At 52.2% G+C, this 14,073-nt stretch overlaps 1 protein-coding gene across 1 annotated transcript in view; it reads left to right on the forward strand.

The window, feature by feature from the left end:
- Positions 1–13,504, forward strand: part of TNRC18 (trinucleotide repeat containing 18) — a 98,358-nt gene extending 84,854 nt beyond the window's left edge. The window contains exons 27-32 of the mRNA XM_008574420.1: positions 4,803–4,919; positions 5,712–5,876; positions 6,369–7,732; positions 11,938–12,174; positions 12,421–12,495; positions 12,878–13,504. Coding sequence (XP_008572642.1) covers positions 4,803–4,919; positions 5,712–5,876; positions 6,369–7,732; positions 11,938–12,174; positions 12,421–12,495; positions 12,878–13,084 — 2,165 coding nt within the window. The 3' untranslated portion in view covers positions 13,085–13,504. The remainder of the gene's footprint in view (positions 1–4,802; positions 4,920–5,711; positions 5,877–6,368; positions 7,733–11,937; positions 12,175–12,420; positions 12,496–12,877) is intronic.
- The last annotated feature ends 569 nt before the right edge of the window (positions 13,505–14,073 follow it).

Consider the following 14,073-nt stretch of genomic DNA (forward strand, 5'->3'; position numbering starts at 1 on the left):
TTTATTTTTTTTCACATACCATAAAAGGACTAGAAGCCAGTTGACAAAAGTCAGCAGTTGTTAATTCCTGGTGGTAGAAATATGGATGAAATAATTTTTATACTTTTTCTCATTTTTTTTTTTAGTGAATTTTTAAATTTCAAAATTTTTTTATTTTATCATTACACGATGTAAACATTTTTCATGGCCCTTTACCAATTTCTCCCTAGCCCACCCTCCCTGTTTTGCATTTTTAAATGGGGGTTAATATCAATCTCTACTAAGTAATTAATTTACATGGTACAAAATCAAAATGTACAAAAGCTTTACAGTGAAAAATATTTCACCTCCCAGCCTGTTGCCCAGTCCCATAGTTCCTCTTCCTCAGAGGCAATCACTGTTTCCACTTTATTTTTTACATCAACAGATAAAATTGTATGTATTTACTATGTACAGCATGATGTTTCAAAGTATGTATACATTGTGGAATGACTAAATCTGGCCAATTAACATGTCCTTATGTATTACCTCACATAATTATCATCTTTGTGGTGAGAACACTTTAGATGCACTCTCTTCTCATTTTTAAAGAATATATCAACTATCGTCACTATGTTGTGCATTAGATCTCTTGAACCTATTCCTGCTGTCTAACTGAAGTTCTGTGTCCTTTGACTGACATCTCCCCAACTCCCCAAATCCCCCAGCCCCTGGTGACCACTATTCTACTCTCTACTTCTATGAGATCAACTCTTTTAGATTCCACATATGAGTGAGATCCTGCAGTATTCATCTTTCTGTGCCTGGCTCAGTTTTCTTAACATAATGTCCTTGAGGTCCGTCCATGTCGTAAATGAAAGGATTTCCTTCTTTTTTATGGCCAAATAATATCTCATTGTGTATCTATACCACATGTTCTTTTTCCACTGATGGACACTTAGGTTGGTTCCATCTCTTGGCTCTTGTGAATAGCACTGCAGTGAACATGGGAGTGCGGGTGTCTCTTTGGCATACTAATTTCATGTATTTATTTATTTATTTTTCTGATTTAATTTCCTTTGGATATATTCCCAGTAGTGGGATCGCCAGATATTTTTCTTCTTCTTTTTTTTCTTTATCTTATTAAAAAAAAAAAATTTTTTTTTTTTTGTCTTTTTCGTGACCGGTAAGGGGATCGCAACCCTTGGCTTGGTGTCGCCCGCACTGCGCTCAGCCAGTGAGCACACCAGCCATCCCCATATAGGATCCGAACTCGCGGCGGGAGTGCCGCTGCTCTCCCAGGTGCGCCACGGGGCCGGCCCTATCTTATTCAAAATATTTTAACATGTACTTGTACATACTTATGGGTGTGGTTTCAATACATGCATATACTGTACAATGACTCAATTAGGGTAGATAGCATAGTTGTGTACCCCTTAGACCACCTCTTCTCCTCCCTGTCCCCCACCACCCCCCACTTCTGGTAACCATTATTCTACTCTACTTATATGAAAACCACTTTTTAAAAAAAATTCCACATATGAGTGAGATCATGCAGTATTTGTCTTTCTGTATCTGACTTACTTCACTTAACATGTTTTCCAGTTCCTTCCATGTTGCTCCAAGTGATAGGATATCATTTTCTTTGTAGCTGAGTAGTGTTCCATTGTATTTATATGCCACAGTTTTTTAATCCATCCATCCATGGATGGGCATTTAGGTTGATTCCATCTCTTGGCTATTGTAAATAGCGTTGTAGTGAACAGGGGAATGCAGGTGTCTTTTTGATATATTGATTTCATTTCCTTTAGGTATATATCCAGTAGTGTGACAGCTGGGTCATACGGTAGATCTAGTTTTAGTTCTCTGAAGAGCCTCCTTACTGTTTTCCACAGTGGCTGTACCAATTTACGTTTCCACCAGCAACATAGGAGAGTCCCTTTTGCTCCACATCCTCTCCAGCATTTGTTGTTTTTTGTCTTATTGATAATAGCCAACCTGACTGGAGTGAGATGAGATCTCCTTCTGGTTTTCATTTGTATTTTTCTGATGATTAGTGATGCTGAGCATTTTTTCATGTGCCTGTTGGCCATTTGTATGTCTTCTTTTGAGAAATGTCTGTTCAGTTCCTTTGCCCTTTTTTTTGGTGGCTGGCTTATACGGGGATCTGAACCCAAGACCGTGGTGTTATAAGGCTGTGCTCTAACCACCTGAGCTAACCGGCCAGCCCTCTTTGCCCATTATTTAAATTGGGTTATTTGGCTTTTTGCTGTTGAGTCGAGTTCCTTATATATTTTGGATATTAACTCCTTGTCTGATGTGTAGTTTGCAAACAGTTTCTCCCTTTCCGTAGGTTGTCTCTTCACTTTGTTGACAGTGTCCCTTGCTGTGCAGAAGCTTTTTAGTTTGATGTAGTCCCATTTGTGTATTTTTGCTTTAGTTGCCTGTTCCTTTGTAGTCTTGCTCAAAAAAGTGCCGCTACATTTCATGTAGCATTTCCCCTATGTTTTCTTCTAGTAGTTTTATAGTTTCAGGTCTTAAATTTAGGTTTTTGATCCATTTTGAGTTGATTTCTGTCTATGGCGAGAGGGGTCTCGTTTCAATCTCCTGCATGTGGATATCCAGTTTTCCCAGCACCATTTGTTGAAGAGGCTGGCCTTTCCCCACTGTATATTTTTGGCTCCTTTGTCAAAAATCAGTTGGTTATAAATGTATGAGTTTATTTTGGGGCTCTTTATTCCGATGGTCAATTTGTCTGTTTTTATGCCAGTTCTGTACTGTTTTGGCGTAGCTGTATAATATATTTTGAAGTCAGGGAGTGTGATACCTCCAACTTTGTTCTTTTTGTTCAAGATTGCTTTAGCTGTATGGAGTCTTTGTGGTTCCATACAAATTTTAAGATCATTTGTTCTATTTTTGTGAAGAACATCATTGGTATTTTGATAGGGATTATGTTGAATATGTAGATTGCTTTCGGTAATATGGACATGTTGATGATGTTAATTCTCCTGACCTATGACATGGGATATCTTTCCATTTATTTGTGTCCTCTTCACTTTTTTTCACCAGTGTTTTATAGTTTCCATTGTAGGGATCTTTCACCTCCTTGGTTAAACTCACTCTTAGGTGTTTCATTTCCTTAGTAGCTGTTGTGAATGGGATTACTTGCTTGATTTCTTCTTTGGCTATTGCGTTATTCGTATATAGGAAGGTGTATTAACTGTTTTTGTGTTGCTGTAACAATATCTGAGACTGGGTAATTTATAAAGAAAAGAGGTTTATTTGGCTCACGATTCTGGGACAGCTACATCTGGTGCGGGCCTCAGGCTGCTTCTACTCACAGCAGAAAAAGAAAACGGCAGGGCAGCTGGCAGGTGCAGGATCACATGGCAAGAGGAAGCAAGGGGGCAGGGCGGAGGTGCCAGGCTCCTCTTAACAACCAGCTCTCCTGGGGAACTGATAGAGTGAGAACTCACTCACGAACCTCACCCGCAGGGAAGGCATTAATCTATTCAATTTTTTTTTTTTTTTGGTGACTGGCCAGTATGACATTAATCTATTCATGAGGAACCTAACCCCCCCATGACCCAAACAGCTCTCAACACTGCCACATTGGGGATCAGATTCCAACATGGGCTTTGTGGGGACAACATATCCAAATTGTATCAGAAGGCTATTGATTTTTCTGGGTTGATTTTATATCCTACCACTTACTGAAATTGCTTATTAGTTCCAGTATGTTTTGGTGGAGTCTTCTCTGTTTTTTCATTTTACATTTCTTCAGCCCCATTTTCTTCTGAGCTCACTCTTCCCTGTATTTATTAGTTCTGTGCTTTTTCTTTCTTTAGGGACTGTCCTTACATCTCTGGTGGTCCTTAGTGGAAAAAGAGAGACATCGACGAGCCAGTTGGAAGCTCTGTGCATGAGCGAGGGCTTATGAGAGTGGGTGGGCAGGAATGTTTTGTTAGGGGACCCCCAAATACCAGCACATGTAGGTCTTTTCTTGCAGCCGGTCAGATTCTCCAAGGCCTCTGTGGGGAGATAGGCTCAGCATCTGGCATTTGGGAAGTAGGCTGGCGTCACCATTCAGTATGCAGACTCCGTTCAGCCCTGGTTTTGGGGTGGGGCCCAGCCCACCCTTCTCATCTGTGCCCAGTGTCCTTCAGTCCAGAGCCTTTCTCTGGGGGTAAAACCTCCCAGTTCATGCTCATTCAGCCCTGGTTTTGGGGTGGGGCCCAGCCCACCCTTCTCATTTGTGCCCAGTGTCCTTCAGTCCAGAGCCTTTCTCTGGGGGTAAAACCTCCCAGTTCATGCTCTCTGCACAACCCTCAGCCTGTTCAGTGTTGGAGTCCCCCAAACCCCTGCCTCCAGAGGTGTGTGGGCATCTCAGGCCCAAACTGTGGCAGGTTCTTTTGGGAAAACTGGCTTCCTACTTGCTGGTGTCACCTTCTAGGCAACTGACAGAGCAACAAAGCTGAGACCAGACTCAGCTCCTGCTCATTTGTTGCAGCGTCAGCTTCCAAAACGCCACTGCCTCCCCTGCTGCCCTCTCCTTGCCCTTCTCTTTCTCCTCAGGGTTGACACCCTTGCTGTCCCTTCACTGCTGTTTTGGGAAGGGTCTTGGGAGCAAGTGGGCAGAAGTGTGTGTGATCAGCTGTCACACGTCACCTGAAGTCTGGGACACACACACAGCTGGAAATGGGAGAGCCAGTACTCCCACCTGGGACCATGTGGTCTAAAGCCTACGTCCTGCACCTCTATGTCCCTACCACCCCAGCCCCTTCACCCTCGTGTCCCACCAGGGAGGTCCGAGGGCCTCCCCTGACCTGCCCCTCCTCCAACAGGGCTGCTGGACTTGGAGGACGATGGGGACCTGATCACTGTGGAGTTTGATGATGGAGACACAGGGCGAATCCCACTCTCACACATCCGCCTGCTGCCCCCTGACTATAAGATCCAGTGTGAGTGCCGACTTGTGACATCCATGGTTCCTGCTATCCTTCAGGCACTGCCCATCAGGCCTCGCCAGCTTCCCCGCCTGGGGTACTCCCCTGCTTCCCTCCAGCCCAGCTCTGGGCTCTGGCAGTCACTGGACCATGGGGACACACAGGGAATGGAAATGGCAGAAATCAAAGGGGTGGGGGGTGGGGGTCAGAACAGTGCTGAGGAGAGGGGCTCTCAGGGCCTCTCTGTCCTGTGGGCCATGAGGGCAGCTGCAGGCCTGGCAACCCTGGCCATGGAGAGCTGATCAAGAATTGTTATCGATAGTCCCAGGCTCCCTGTGGCCAAGACAGTGTTGAGTTCTTGCGTCAGCCGCGTGCGGCTAGCACTACTGTCCCGTTTGACTGACCAGAGATGAAACTGGGTTCAAATTGGCTAATGACTTTTCCAGGGTCCCACCACTAGTGAGAGGCAGAGGCAGGACTTGGACCCAGTGCTGGCTGACTTCTTGGGGTTGATAACTTCAGAGGTTTTGAACTTTTCTAAGTGGATCATAAAAACAACAGAGGTTGGCATCTTTGTTCAGCCCCTCTCAGTTCCTTTAGTGGCCCCTGCTGAGCAGCTTGTGTGCAAACACCTCTGAGCTGTTCCCTGCAGACGAGGCTTCCCTTGTGGACCATGCATCTCACCAGGGGAGTCCAACCGGGATCAGCCGCATGGTGTCAGCTGCTTCCTCCCCAATCGCAGTTCCAAGTGATAAACTTAGAGATGGGGAACCCAGGCCTGAGCCCGTGTCCACTCTGCCCCTGCAGGTGCTGAGCCGTCCCCAGCCCTCCTGGTGCCGAGCGCCAAGCGCCGCAGCCGGAAGACCAGCAAAGACACCGGGGAAGGCAAAGAGGGGGGCACAACGGGGTCGGAGGAGTCAGGAGCCAAGGCCCGAGGGCGTGGGCGGAAACCCAGCACCAAGGCCAAGGGTGGTAGGTTGGCCAAGCCCTGCCTGGCCAAGGCTCAGGGACAGGGCGGGAGGTAGGGCACCTCTAGGAATCTGAGCAGAGGGCTTGGGGTCCTGCCGAAGTGACCACCCCCCATCTCTGTAAGAGGTCTGCACCACAGGGCGATTCTGACCAGGCTGAGGGAGGCAGGTTGATTTGTCATAGGCAGAGCTGAGATTCAGCCTGGTTCTGTCTCACTCAAGAGTCCAGAGAACAGTACTTTGGGCTAAAAGCCAAGTACTGGAGGGGACCCACTTTGGGGCCAACACAACTTAAGATGATTGTTGTATGAGAGCCGCTCGTCCTGAGGTCCACAGAGGGCACCATACCCAGGCCCTGCTCAGGAATCGGCAGAGCGAGGATTGAAACTAGGGCTTCCTGACTTGGGGGTCCCAGCTGGTCTCTAGCCAGGAAGCCCCCGCCCTGGCTGCAGCAGCCCCTGCCCCCGGCCTCACGTCTCTTTTCTTCTCTTTCTAGACAGAGCTGCTGTCCTGGAGGAGGGGGGCTCAATGGATGAGGTCCCCAGTGCCCCATTGGCTCCAGAGCCAATCAGTACCCCAGGTTCCAAGAAGAGCCCCCCAGAACCTGTGGACAAGCGGGCCAAAGCCACCAAGGCTCGCCCTGCACCCCCACAGGCTAGCCCTGCACCTTCCACTTTTGCCAGCTGCCCGGCTCCTGAGCCCTTCGGAGAGTTGCCTGCCCCCACAGCGGCCCCAGCCCCCACCCCCACACCCGTCACCATGCCCATCACCATGCCTGCCACCCGCCCCAAGCCCAAGAAGGCTCGGGCTGCTGAGGAGTCGGGCACCAAGGGCCCTCGGAGGCCAGGAGAGGAGGCCGAGCTGCTTGTCAAACTGGACCATGAGGGGGTCACATCGCCCAAGAGCAAAAAGGCCAAAGAGGCCCTGCTTCTGCGGGAGGACCTGGGGGCTGGGGGCTGGCAGGAGCCCAAGAGCCTCCTGAGCCTGGGCAGCTATCCCCCGACCGTGGGCAGCGGTGATCCCAAGACAGCCTGGCCCAAGGCCATGGATGGGGACCTCGCCCAGGAGCCCGGGTCGGGGCTCACGTTTGAGGACTCTGGGGACCCCAAGAGCCCGGACAAGGCCCAGGCTGAGCAGGATGGGGCTGAGGAGTCGGAGAGCAGCGGCAGCAGCGGCAGCAGCAGCAGCAGCAGCAGCAACAGCAGCAGCAGCAGCGGTTCAGAAACAGAAGGAGAGGAGGAAGGCGAGAAGAATGGGGACGGAGGCCGTGGCGCTGGTGGCCGGAGCTGCAGCGCCTCTAGCTCCCGGGCGTCCTCTCCTGCCTCCTCCTCCTCCTCCTCTTCTTCCTCCTCCTCTTCCTCTTCTTCCTCTTCGTCCTCCTCCTCGTCCTCCTCGTCCTCTTCATCCTCGTCCTCGTCCTCCTCGTCCTCGTCCTCCTCGTCCTCGTCCTCCTCCTCCTCCTCGTCCTCCTCCTCCTCCTCCTCCACCACAGACGAGGACTCTTCCTGCAGCTCGGACGAGGAGGCAGCCCCCGCCCCCACAGCTGGTCCCCCTGCGCAGCCAGCCCTCCCCACCAAGGCACCCAAGCAGGCCGGCAAGGCCCGCTCCTCGGCCCAGTCTCCAGGCAAGAAGGCGCCCGCCCCTCAGCCCCAGGCGCCCCCGCCCCAGCCCCCGCAGCCTCTGCAGCCCAAGGCTCAGGCTGGGGCCAAGAGCCGTCCCAAAAAGAGAGAGGGCGTCCATCTCCCCACCACCAAGGAGCTGGCCAAGCGGCAGCGCCTGCCATCCGTGGAGAACAGGCCCAAGATTGCTGCCTTCCTGCCAGCCCGGCAGCTCTGGAAGTGGTTCGGCAAGCCCACCCAGGTAACCATGGCGTCAGGCCGGGGCAAGGGTCTGGAGGCACTGTCCTCTGGTGGGCTGACCACTCCACACTGGGCCCTCCCTTCCCCTCATGTCCCCCCAGCAAGCCCAGGGCAGGGGTTGGGTTGAGGGTTATGGTGGCGTCCTCTTTTATAGATGGGTACACTGACTTTCAATGTCCAAGGATACCCAGATCTGTCTGACTCCAAAGCCCATGTCCTTCACAGAGTGGCCCTGCCCTCTGGTCCCCGGGACCCAGTGCCACCCTCATGTGGAACCCAAATGAAGAATGTGTGCAGGCACCAAGCCAGCCCCTTCCGCAGGGGTTCAGTTTCGAAACCTCTTGGCTTAATATCCTGTTTTTCTTCACGTTAGCTTTATATCCAGCTACTCTGTAACTTTACATACCAGCATGCTAAAGGCTTTCGTTCACCAGTTAGGTATCCCGGCAGGAGGTGCTTCTTGCCCTTTATTTGCCCACAGAACTCCAGGGTCAAGTCTCCTTGGCCTGGCTTGGATCAGGTGCCCACCCCTGAGCTAATCAATATGCCTCAAAAGACAGAAAGTTCTGGTTAGCCAGGCCTGGGTCCTGTGTCCACCCCCACAGCGGGGAGCTTCATTGTCCAGAAGGAGCCCTCCTAGCCCACCCTGTGGCTGCCTACTCTACGTACACATGTGTACACCCACACGCGCACTTACACACAGGTGTGTGCACACACATGCACACGTGTACACATACACATGCACGCACAAACACGTGCACATGCACACGCACACACATAACATGCACACACAGGTGCTCATGCGCACACGTGCACACACATAACATGCACACACGTACACGTGCACGCACAAACACATGCACATGCACACGCACACACATAACACGCACACACATACAGGTGCACACGTGCTCACGTGCACACATGTACACATGTACTTCTCAGTGGAGGAAATTGGCAATAACTCTTCTGGAAGCTTCTGTGTGGAGAATGGGAACAGCCCCCGTGGTCCTCAGTCCATCCCACATCCCTGAGTAGGAAGAGCCAGCTTTCTTGCCCAGCAGGTGTGGGAGGGTGTCCTTGTCTGCAGGTGTGGCCAGCTCCTCATCACTGATCTCTGTAGACCAGGGTCCTCCAAGGCCACGTGGAAGTCGGCTTTGAGGAGATACCCCTGCCGGGTCTCTAGCTCTATAAAGCCTGGTTGCTGCCACGGCAGGTTTAGGTTAAGAATTCAGGGGTTGACAGTGACAGGTTTGGGGTGTCTCCGGCAACACACCTCTTAAAAGTTCAGAAGCTTCTGGCATATTCACACTGTGTCAGCTTCTTGGGATGATCAACAAGGCAGAAGCTGTGGAATATTGTGAATCAGTTCTCAGGGGTTTCTGTGTCCTATAAGCAGTAGCCTTTTATGGCTCTCCCTCTGCCACCCAAGGGCAGTTAGAAGCCCCAGAGTGGGAGAACAGCTGCTTCTTGCCCAGGCTGCTCCCCCTGGGGGCTCCTTAGAACAGAGGTATTTTCTCTGTCAGGCAGGGGGTGCAGAGCAGGAAGGGGGTGCAGCCATTTGAACTGCAGCTCTGGCTTTCTTAGGGCCTCCCTGCCATTGGTCATTAACTTGAATTTGGGGCAGATAACCTGGCTTCTCTGTCCCTGCAGGGCACAGCATTATCTGACTCATTTTTTTTTTTCAATCATCTCACTCTTTATTTTTTAACCAATTTATTTTATTTATTGAATCAAAATCGATTATACATATTTTTGGGGTTGAACATTGAGATATGTTGATTAAATCAATATTGCTAGCATATATATTGTTTTGCAGCTGGCTGGTCCCAGGATCTGAGCCCTCGACCTTGCTGTTTTCAACACCACACTGAGTGAGCTAACCAGTCAGCCTGGATTATCTGGCTAAGTCCTCTTGGAAAGAGCCTCTCCTGGCCAGCTCACCACTTAAGAGGCCTGACTTTAGCGATGTAATTTCTCATGGAATCTTTTCTGAAGGCTGTGGGGCTAGGCCCCCTAGACTGCTCATCCCGAGAGGCACTTTATCTGAGGGGGCATTATCAAGAACCAAGGAAGGCATGTCCTCCCTGTTCTGCCGCCACCATAACCTGCCCATTCCTCACTTTAGCATCTGCCATTTGCAGGTTTCAGAAAGGGCTCTTACCACTGCAAAAGGACAGAAACCTAGCTGAAATGGACTTAAATGCAAGGCCAAACTTATTGGCTTCTTTAACAGAAAAGTTCAGGAGTGTTCAGCTCCAGGTTCAGATGGGTCCAGGGAATCAATGGCTGTCTTCAGACACACTCACTGGTCCATGCTTCAGGCTTCAGCTTCTCTCTCCTTCCTTGGTGCTGGTCTCCTTCTCGGGCAGCACCTCCCTTCTTGGTGACAGGAAGGTCCATCCAGTAGCTTTCAGTTCACTTTCAACCAGCTCAGAAGTGACAGTAGGAAGGAAGGTGTCTTTCTCCCAGGGGTTCAAGCTAAAGTTGCTTGAATGTTTTTGGCTTGGTTCTAGGCCCATGCCTGGGCCAACCACAGTGATCAGGAAGAGGATAGGATGTTCTGATCGGCCACACCAAGTCCTGTGCCCGCTGCGGGGGCGGGGTCAGTCCCACGGGGGTCCCATTGGACGAGAGGGTCATCTGTGAGGAGGGGAGTAGGTGCCGGGTGCCAGGACGCACAACTGCTGTCAGAGGTGGTCAGCTTAGAAAGCTTGGCCGTTTGTCCCACCTTGAATATATTTCTACTGTTCCTTAAGATGAAGGGAATTTTAATAGTTTACAGAGCACACATAAGAAATTAGCGGCGTGCCTGCTAAAGAGTTGGTTACTGCTGTGGACCCGGTGAGTTAAGTAGAAAAGGCTCTGCTGCATAATGTAGGAAATCAGTGTGTAGGTTTCCTCATCTTAAGCTCAAAATTTGACTTTGAGTCTAGCAGCCAGTGTGACAAGGGGAAAATAAGTTTTTGAATTTAGCTTGAGGCCGGTTCTGTGGGAGGGCAGAGCTTCGCTTAGCTCTGGTTCTTGGAGGAGTTTCTCACTTAGGGATGGTGACGGTGGAGCTAGGCTGAGGTGGCACCAAGGATTCTTCAGAAAGTGTTTGTTGAGTGAATAAGCAAACCCCCCCACCAGGGGACTGGCAGTGGTCGCTTGGTGGCTGCCCTTCTTGGGGGCTGGGGTTGATGTTCTCCAGGGACAGCCCTTAGCCCACACCTGCAGGGCGGGTGTGCCTCCTCCACCTCTCTCACCTCTGGCCAGGCCACCTGTGTGTGTGGGGGGGTGACTCATGCTGAGGCCCCAGCCGGACTTTGTGTATCTCTCCTTCTGGGTCCCACTTCCCCACTGCCCTTCCCGCTGTTCCTGGGAACATGTCTAGATAACTCACTTTCATCCCAAGTCCTCATCTTAGAGTCTGGGACAAGGATCCTCTTTTAGCCTCACAGGCCATGAGAGTGATCCTCCCAGGGGCCACGCTACATATGCTGGTGTAGACTGAGACTGCAGGGAGTGGCAAGTTTCTGGGGCCCTACGGGTGCATTGAATGAATTTTTGTTTTGGGATGGCCACCAGCCTCCATCACATGCAAGCCATGCTGTGCTCTGTCCACACGTGCCACAAGGAGCCCCTGGGTGTCCGCATTGGCCTCCCATCCTGGTCTCCTCCCTGGACCTCACTTTCCCTGCCTAGAAAGTGGAGGTTGCATGGGGCTGCCTCTGCCTTGCAGGGTGAGGGGCAGGATAGTGCTGGGCCCAGGGCTACAGGAGGCATGGGGTGGGGAGGGCAGGAATCCCTGCACATCCCAGCGTGGGTCTGTGGGCTTTGCAGGCATCATTTGCCAGTGCTGCTGCAGAACAGGGAGTTAAAGGCCCCTTGGGGCTGGCAGGTCAGCTTAGTTGATTAGAGCGTGGTGATGATGACATGAAAGTTGAGGGGTCAGTCCCCATACTGGCCAGCTGCCAAGAAAAAGTCCCTTTGGCTTCAGAATCCTTAGATTAAATAAAATCCCTCGTGGAGTATGTCAGAGAGATGAAAGAGGTGCCTTCCAAGTTGGAGCAAAACAAGGGGGCTTCCTCCCCTTGCGCCCCCTCCCTGCAGAGCCCCCTGAGTTTGACAACAGTTGACTTAGGGGCCGGGGGACGGGTTCCAGGCTCAGGGCCTGCTGGGGTGGGGCCTGCTTGCTCACACCCTGTTGCGCGTCTCCCTCAGAGGCGCGGCATGAAGGGCAAGGCCCGCAAGCTCTTCTACAAGGCCATCGTACGTGGCAAAGAGATGATTCGCATCGGGGACTGTGCCGTGTTCCTGTCGGCCGGACGCCCCAACCTGCCCTACATCGGCCGCATCCAGAGTATGTGGGAGTCGTGGGGCAACAACATGGTGGTCCGCGTTAAGTGGTTCTACCACCCTGAGGAAACCAGCCCGGGCAAGCAGTTCCACGAGGGCCAGGTGAGCCTGTGGGCCATGCTGTGCCCCCCCAACCCCCACTATGTCTCAGGCACTGTAGGGCAGACCTGTGGTCCCCCTGGGGTCAGACATTCTGGGTGTTGGGGGAGCAATGGCCTAGCAGAGTGGGCAGGCTGAGGCCAGGGGCCTTGCCCAGCCTGCCAGTTGGTGACATTCTGCCCTGGCGTCTGGGGGCAGAATGAGGCAAGGCCTTAGCTCACCCCCAGCCCCTGTCTGTACCCCACACAGCAGTGGGACCAGAAGTCTGGCCGCAGCCTCCCTGCAGCCCTGCGGGCCTCCAGCCAGAGGAAGGACTTCATGGAGGTAGGAGGGTGTCGGGCACATTGTGGGTGGCTGCCCTCTCCAAGCACGACCCACGCAGGGGCCCGGGCCCTGGTGTTCACAGATGTGCCTCACCCCTGCCTCCTGTCGCCTCCGACCTCAGCCTCTGACCTTCTGTCTCTGTGACTCTGAGCTTCCTGGCTCCTGGTCTCTGGGTCTGTCTGTCTTTCTTAGGCTATCTCCTCACAGTCTCTTTCTCTGTCTCTCTTGATCTCTGTCTCTCTGTGTCTCTTGGTCTCTCTTCATTCTTGTCTTCACTTTCTGTTTCTGTCAGTTCCTGGGTCTCTGCCCTTAAGGCATTCTCTGGTCCAGGAGGGGTCTTCCCTCTCTCCTGCCATCTCTGACACCCACCCCCTGCCTGCAGCGTGCCCTGTACCAGTCCTCGCATGTGGACGAGAACGACGTGCAGACTGTGTCGCACAAGTGCCTGGTGGTGGGCTTGGAGCAGTACGAGCAGATGCTCAAGACCAAGAAGTACCAGGACAGCGAGGGCCTGTACTACCTTGCGGGCACCTATGAGCCCACCACAGGCATGATCTTCTCCACAGATGGCGTGCCCGTGCTCTGCTGAGTGCCACGCCAGGGCGCGCCCAGGCCCCACAAGCTGCCTTGTGGCCCAAGGGCTGAAGGGGCCCCTCCCCATCACTGCCACTGCGCGGGGACCATGTGCGTTGTGTGCATGCAAGTGTGCCCGTGGGCGTGTGCATGTGGTCATTGTGCACGTGGACGCCCTGGGTGAGTGTGTGTGTACATGTGTGTGCCCTTATGCATGCACGTGTGTGCACACATGTGCACACATCTCCAGCCCCACTCTCTGAACCCTCTGGTGCCCCCAGGACAGGGGCTCCTGTCAGTTATCAGGGTATGGCTCTGCCAAACCCCCTCAGGGCGTCCTTGGCCAGGATGGGGCCTTGGGCGTCCCTGCCAGTACCTTGTAAGCACTTGGTAGGCCGGCCCTCCAGACTGTGGCTGCAGCGGGGACCCAGGCGTTCCCAGGATTCAGTGGGGAGGATGTTTCCAGGGAAGCAAACTGACGCCGCTCTGGGGTTCCTGGCTACCCTCAGCACAGAGCCCACCCCAAGGCCTCCCACCATGGGACAGAGGCGGCCCAACGCCAGCCTCACCGACTATGCCAGCCCCCACCCTCTCAGGATGGCCTAGACTTGCTGAGCAGAGCTGGGGGACAGGGGAGCCCAGGAACATGGGCAAGGCAGGGCCCAATCTGGCCCAGACCCTCACACTACAGAAAACCCCATTGGTGCTGAAACCCTGGCCCTGGCCACGCCCGGCCCCTCCCCGCCCAGGAGGGAGGTGGCAGTTCTTAACCTGTACAGTTTTATTGTACCAAGAAAGACTCGCCCCGCCCCTGTATCATAAGCCTTTAAATGGAGTCAACTTTTTAATTATATATATAAAGATAAATATATATAAATATATATAAATATAAACTTTTTAAAACTGTGAAAAAAATAGCTATGAAATTATAAAAAAAAAAAAAAAAAAAGAGAACACATTCTGACGTGCAGAATATTATTTTTTATTTCCTGTTAGATTGTGAGT

This window comes from Galeopterus variegatus, unplaced genomic scaffold, assembly GCF_000696425.1.
Source record: "Galeopterus variegatus unplaced genomic scaffold, G_variegatus-3.0.2 Scaffold1044, whole genome shotgun sequence".
NCBI lineage: Eukaryota > Metazoa > Chordata > Mammalia > Dermoptera > Cynocephalidae > Galeopterus > Galeopterus variegatus.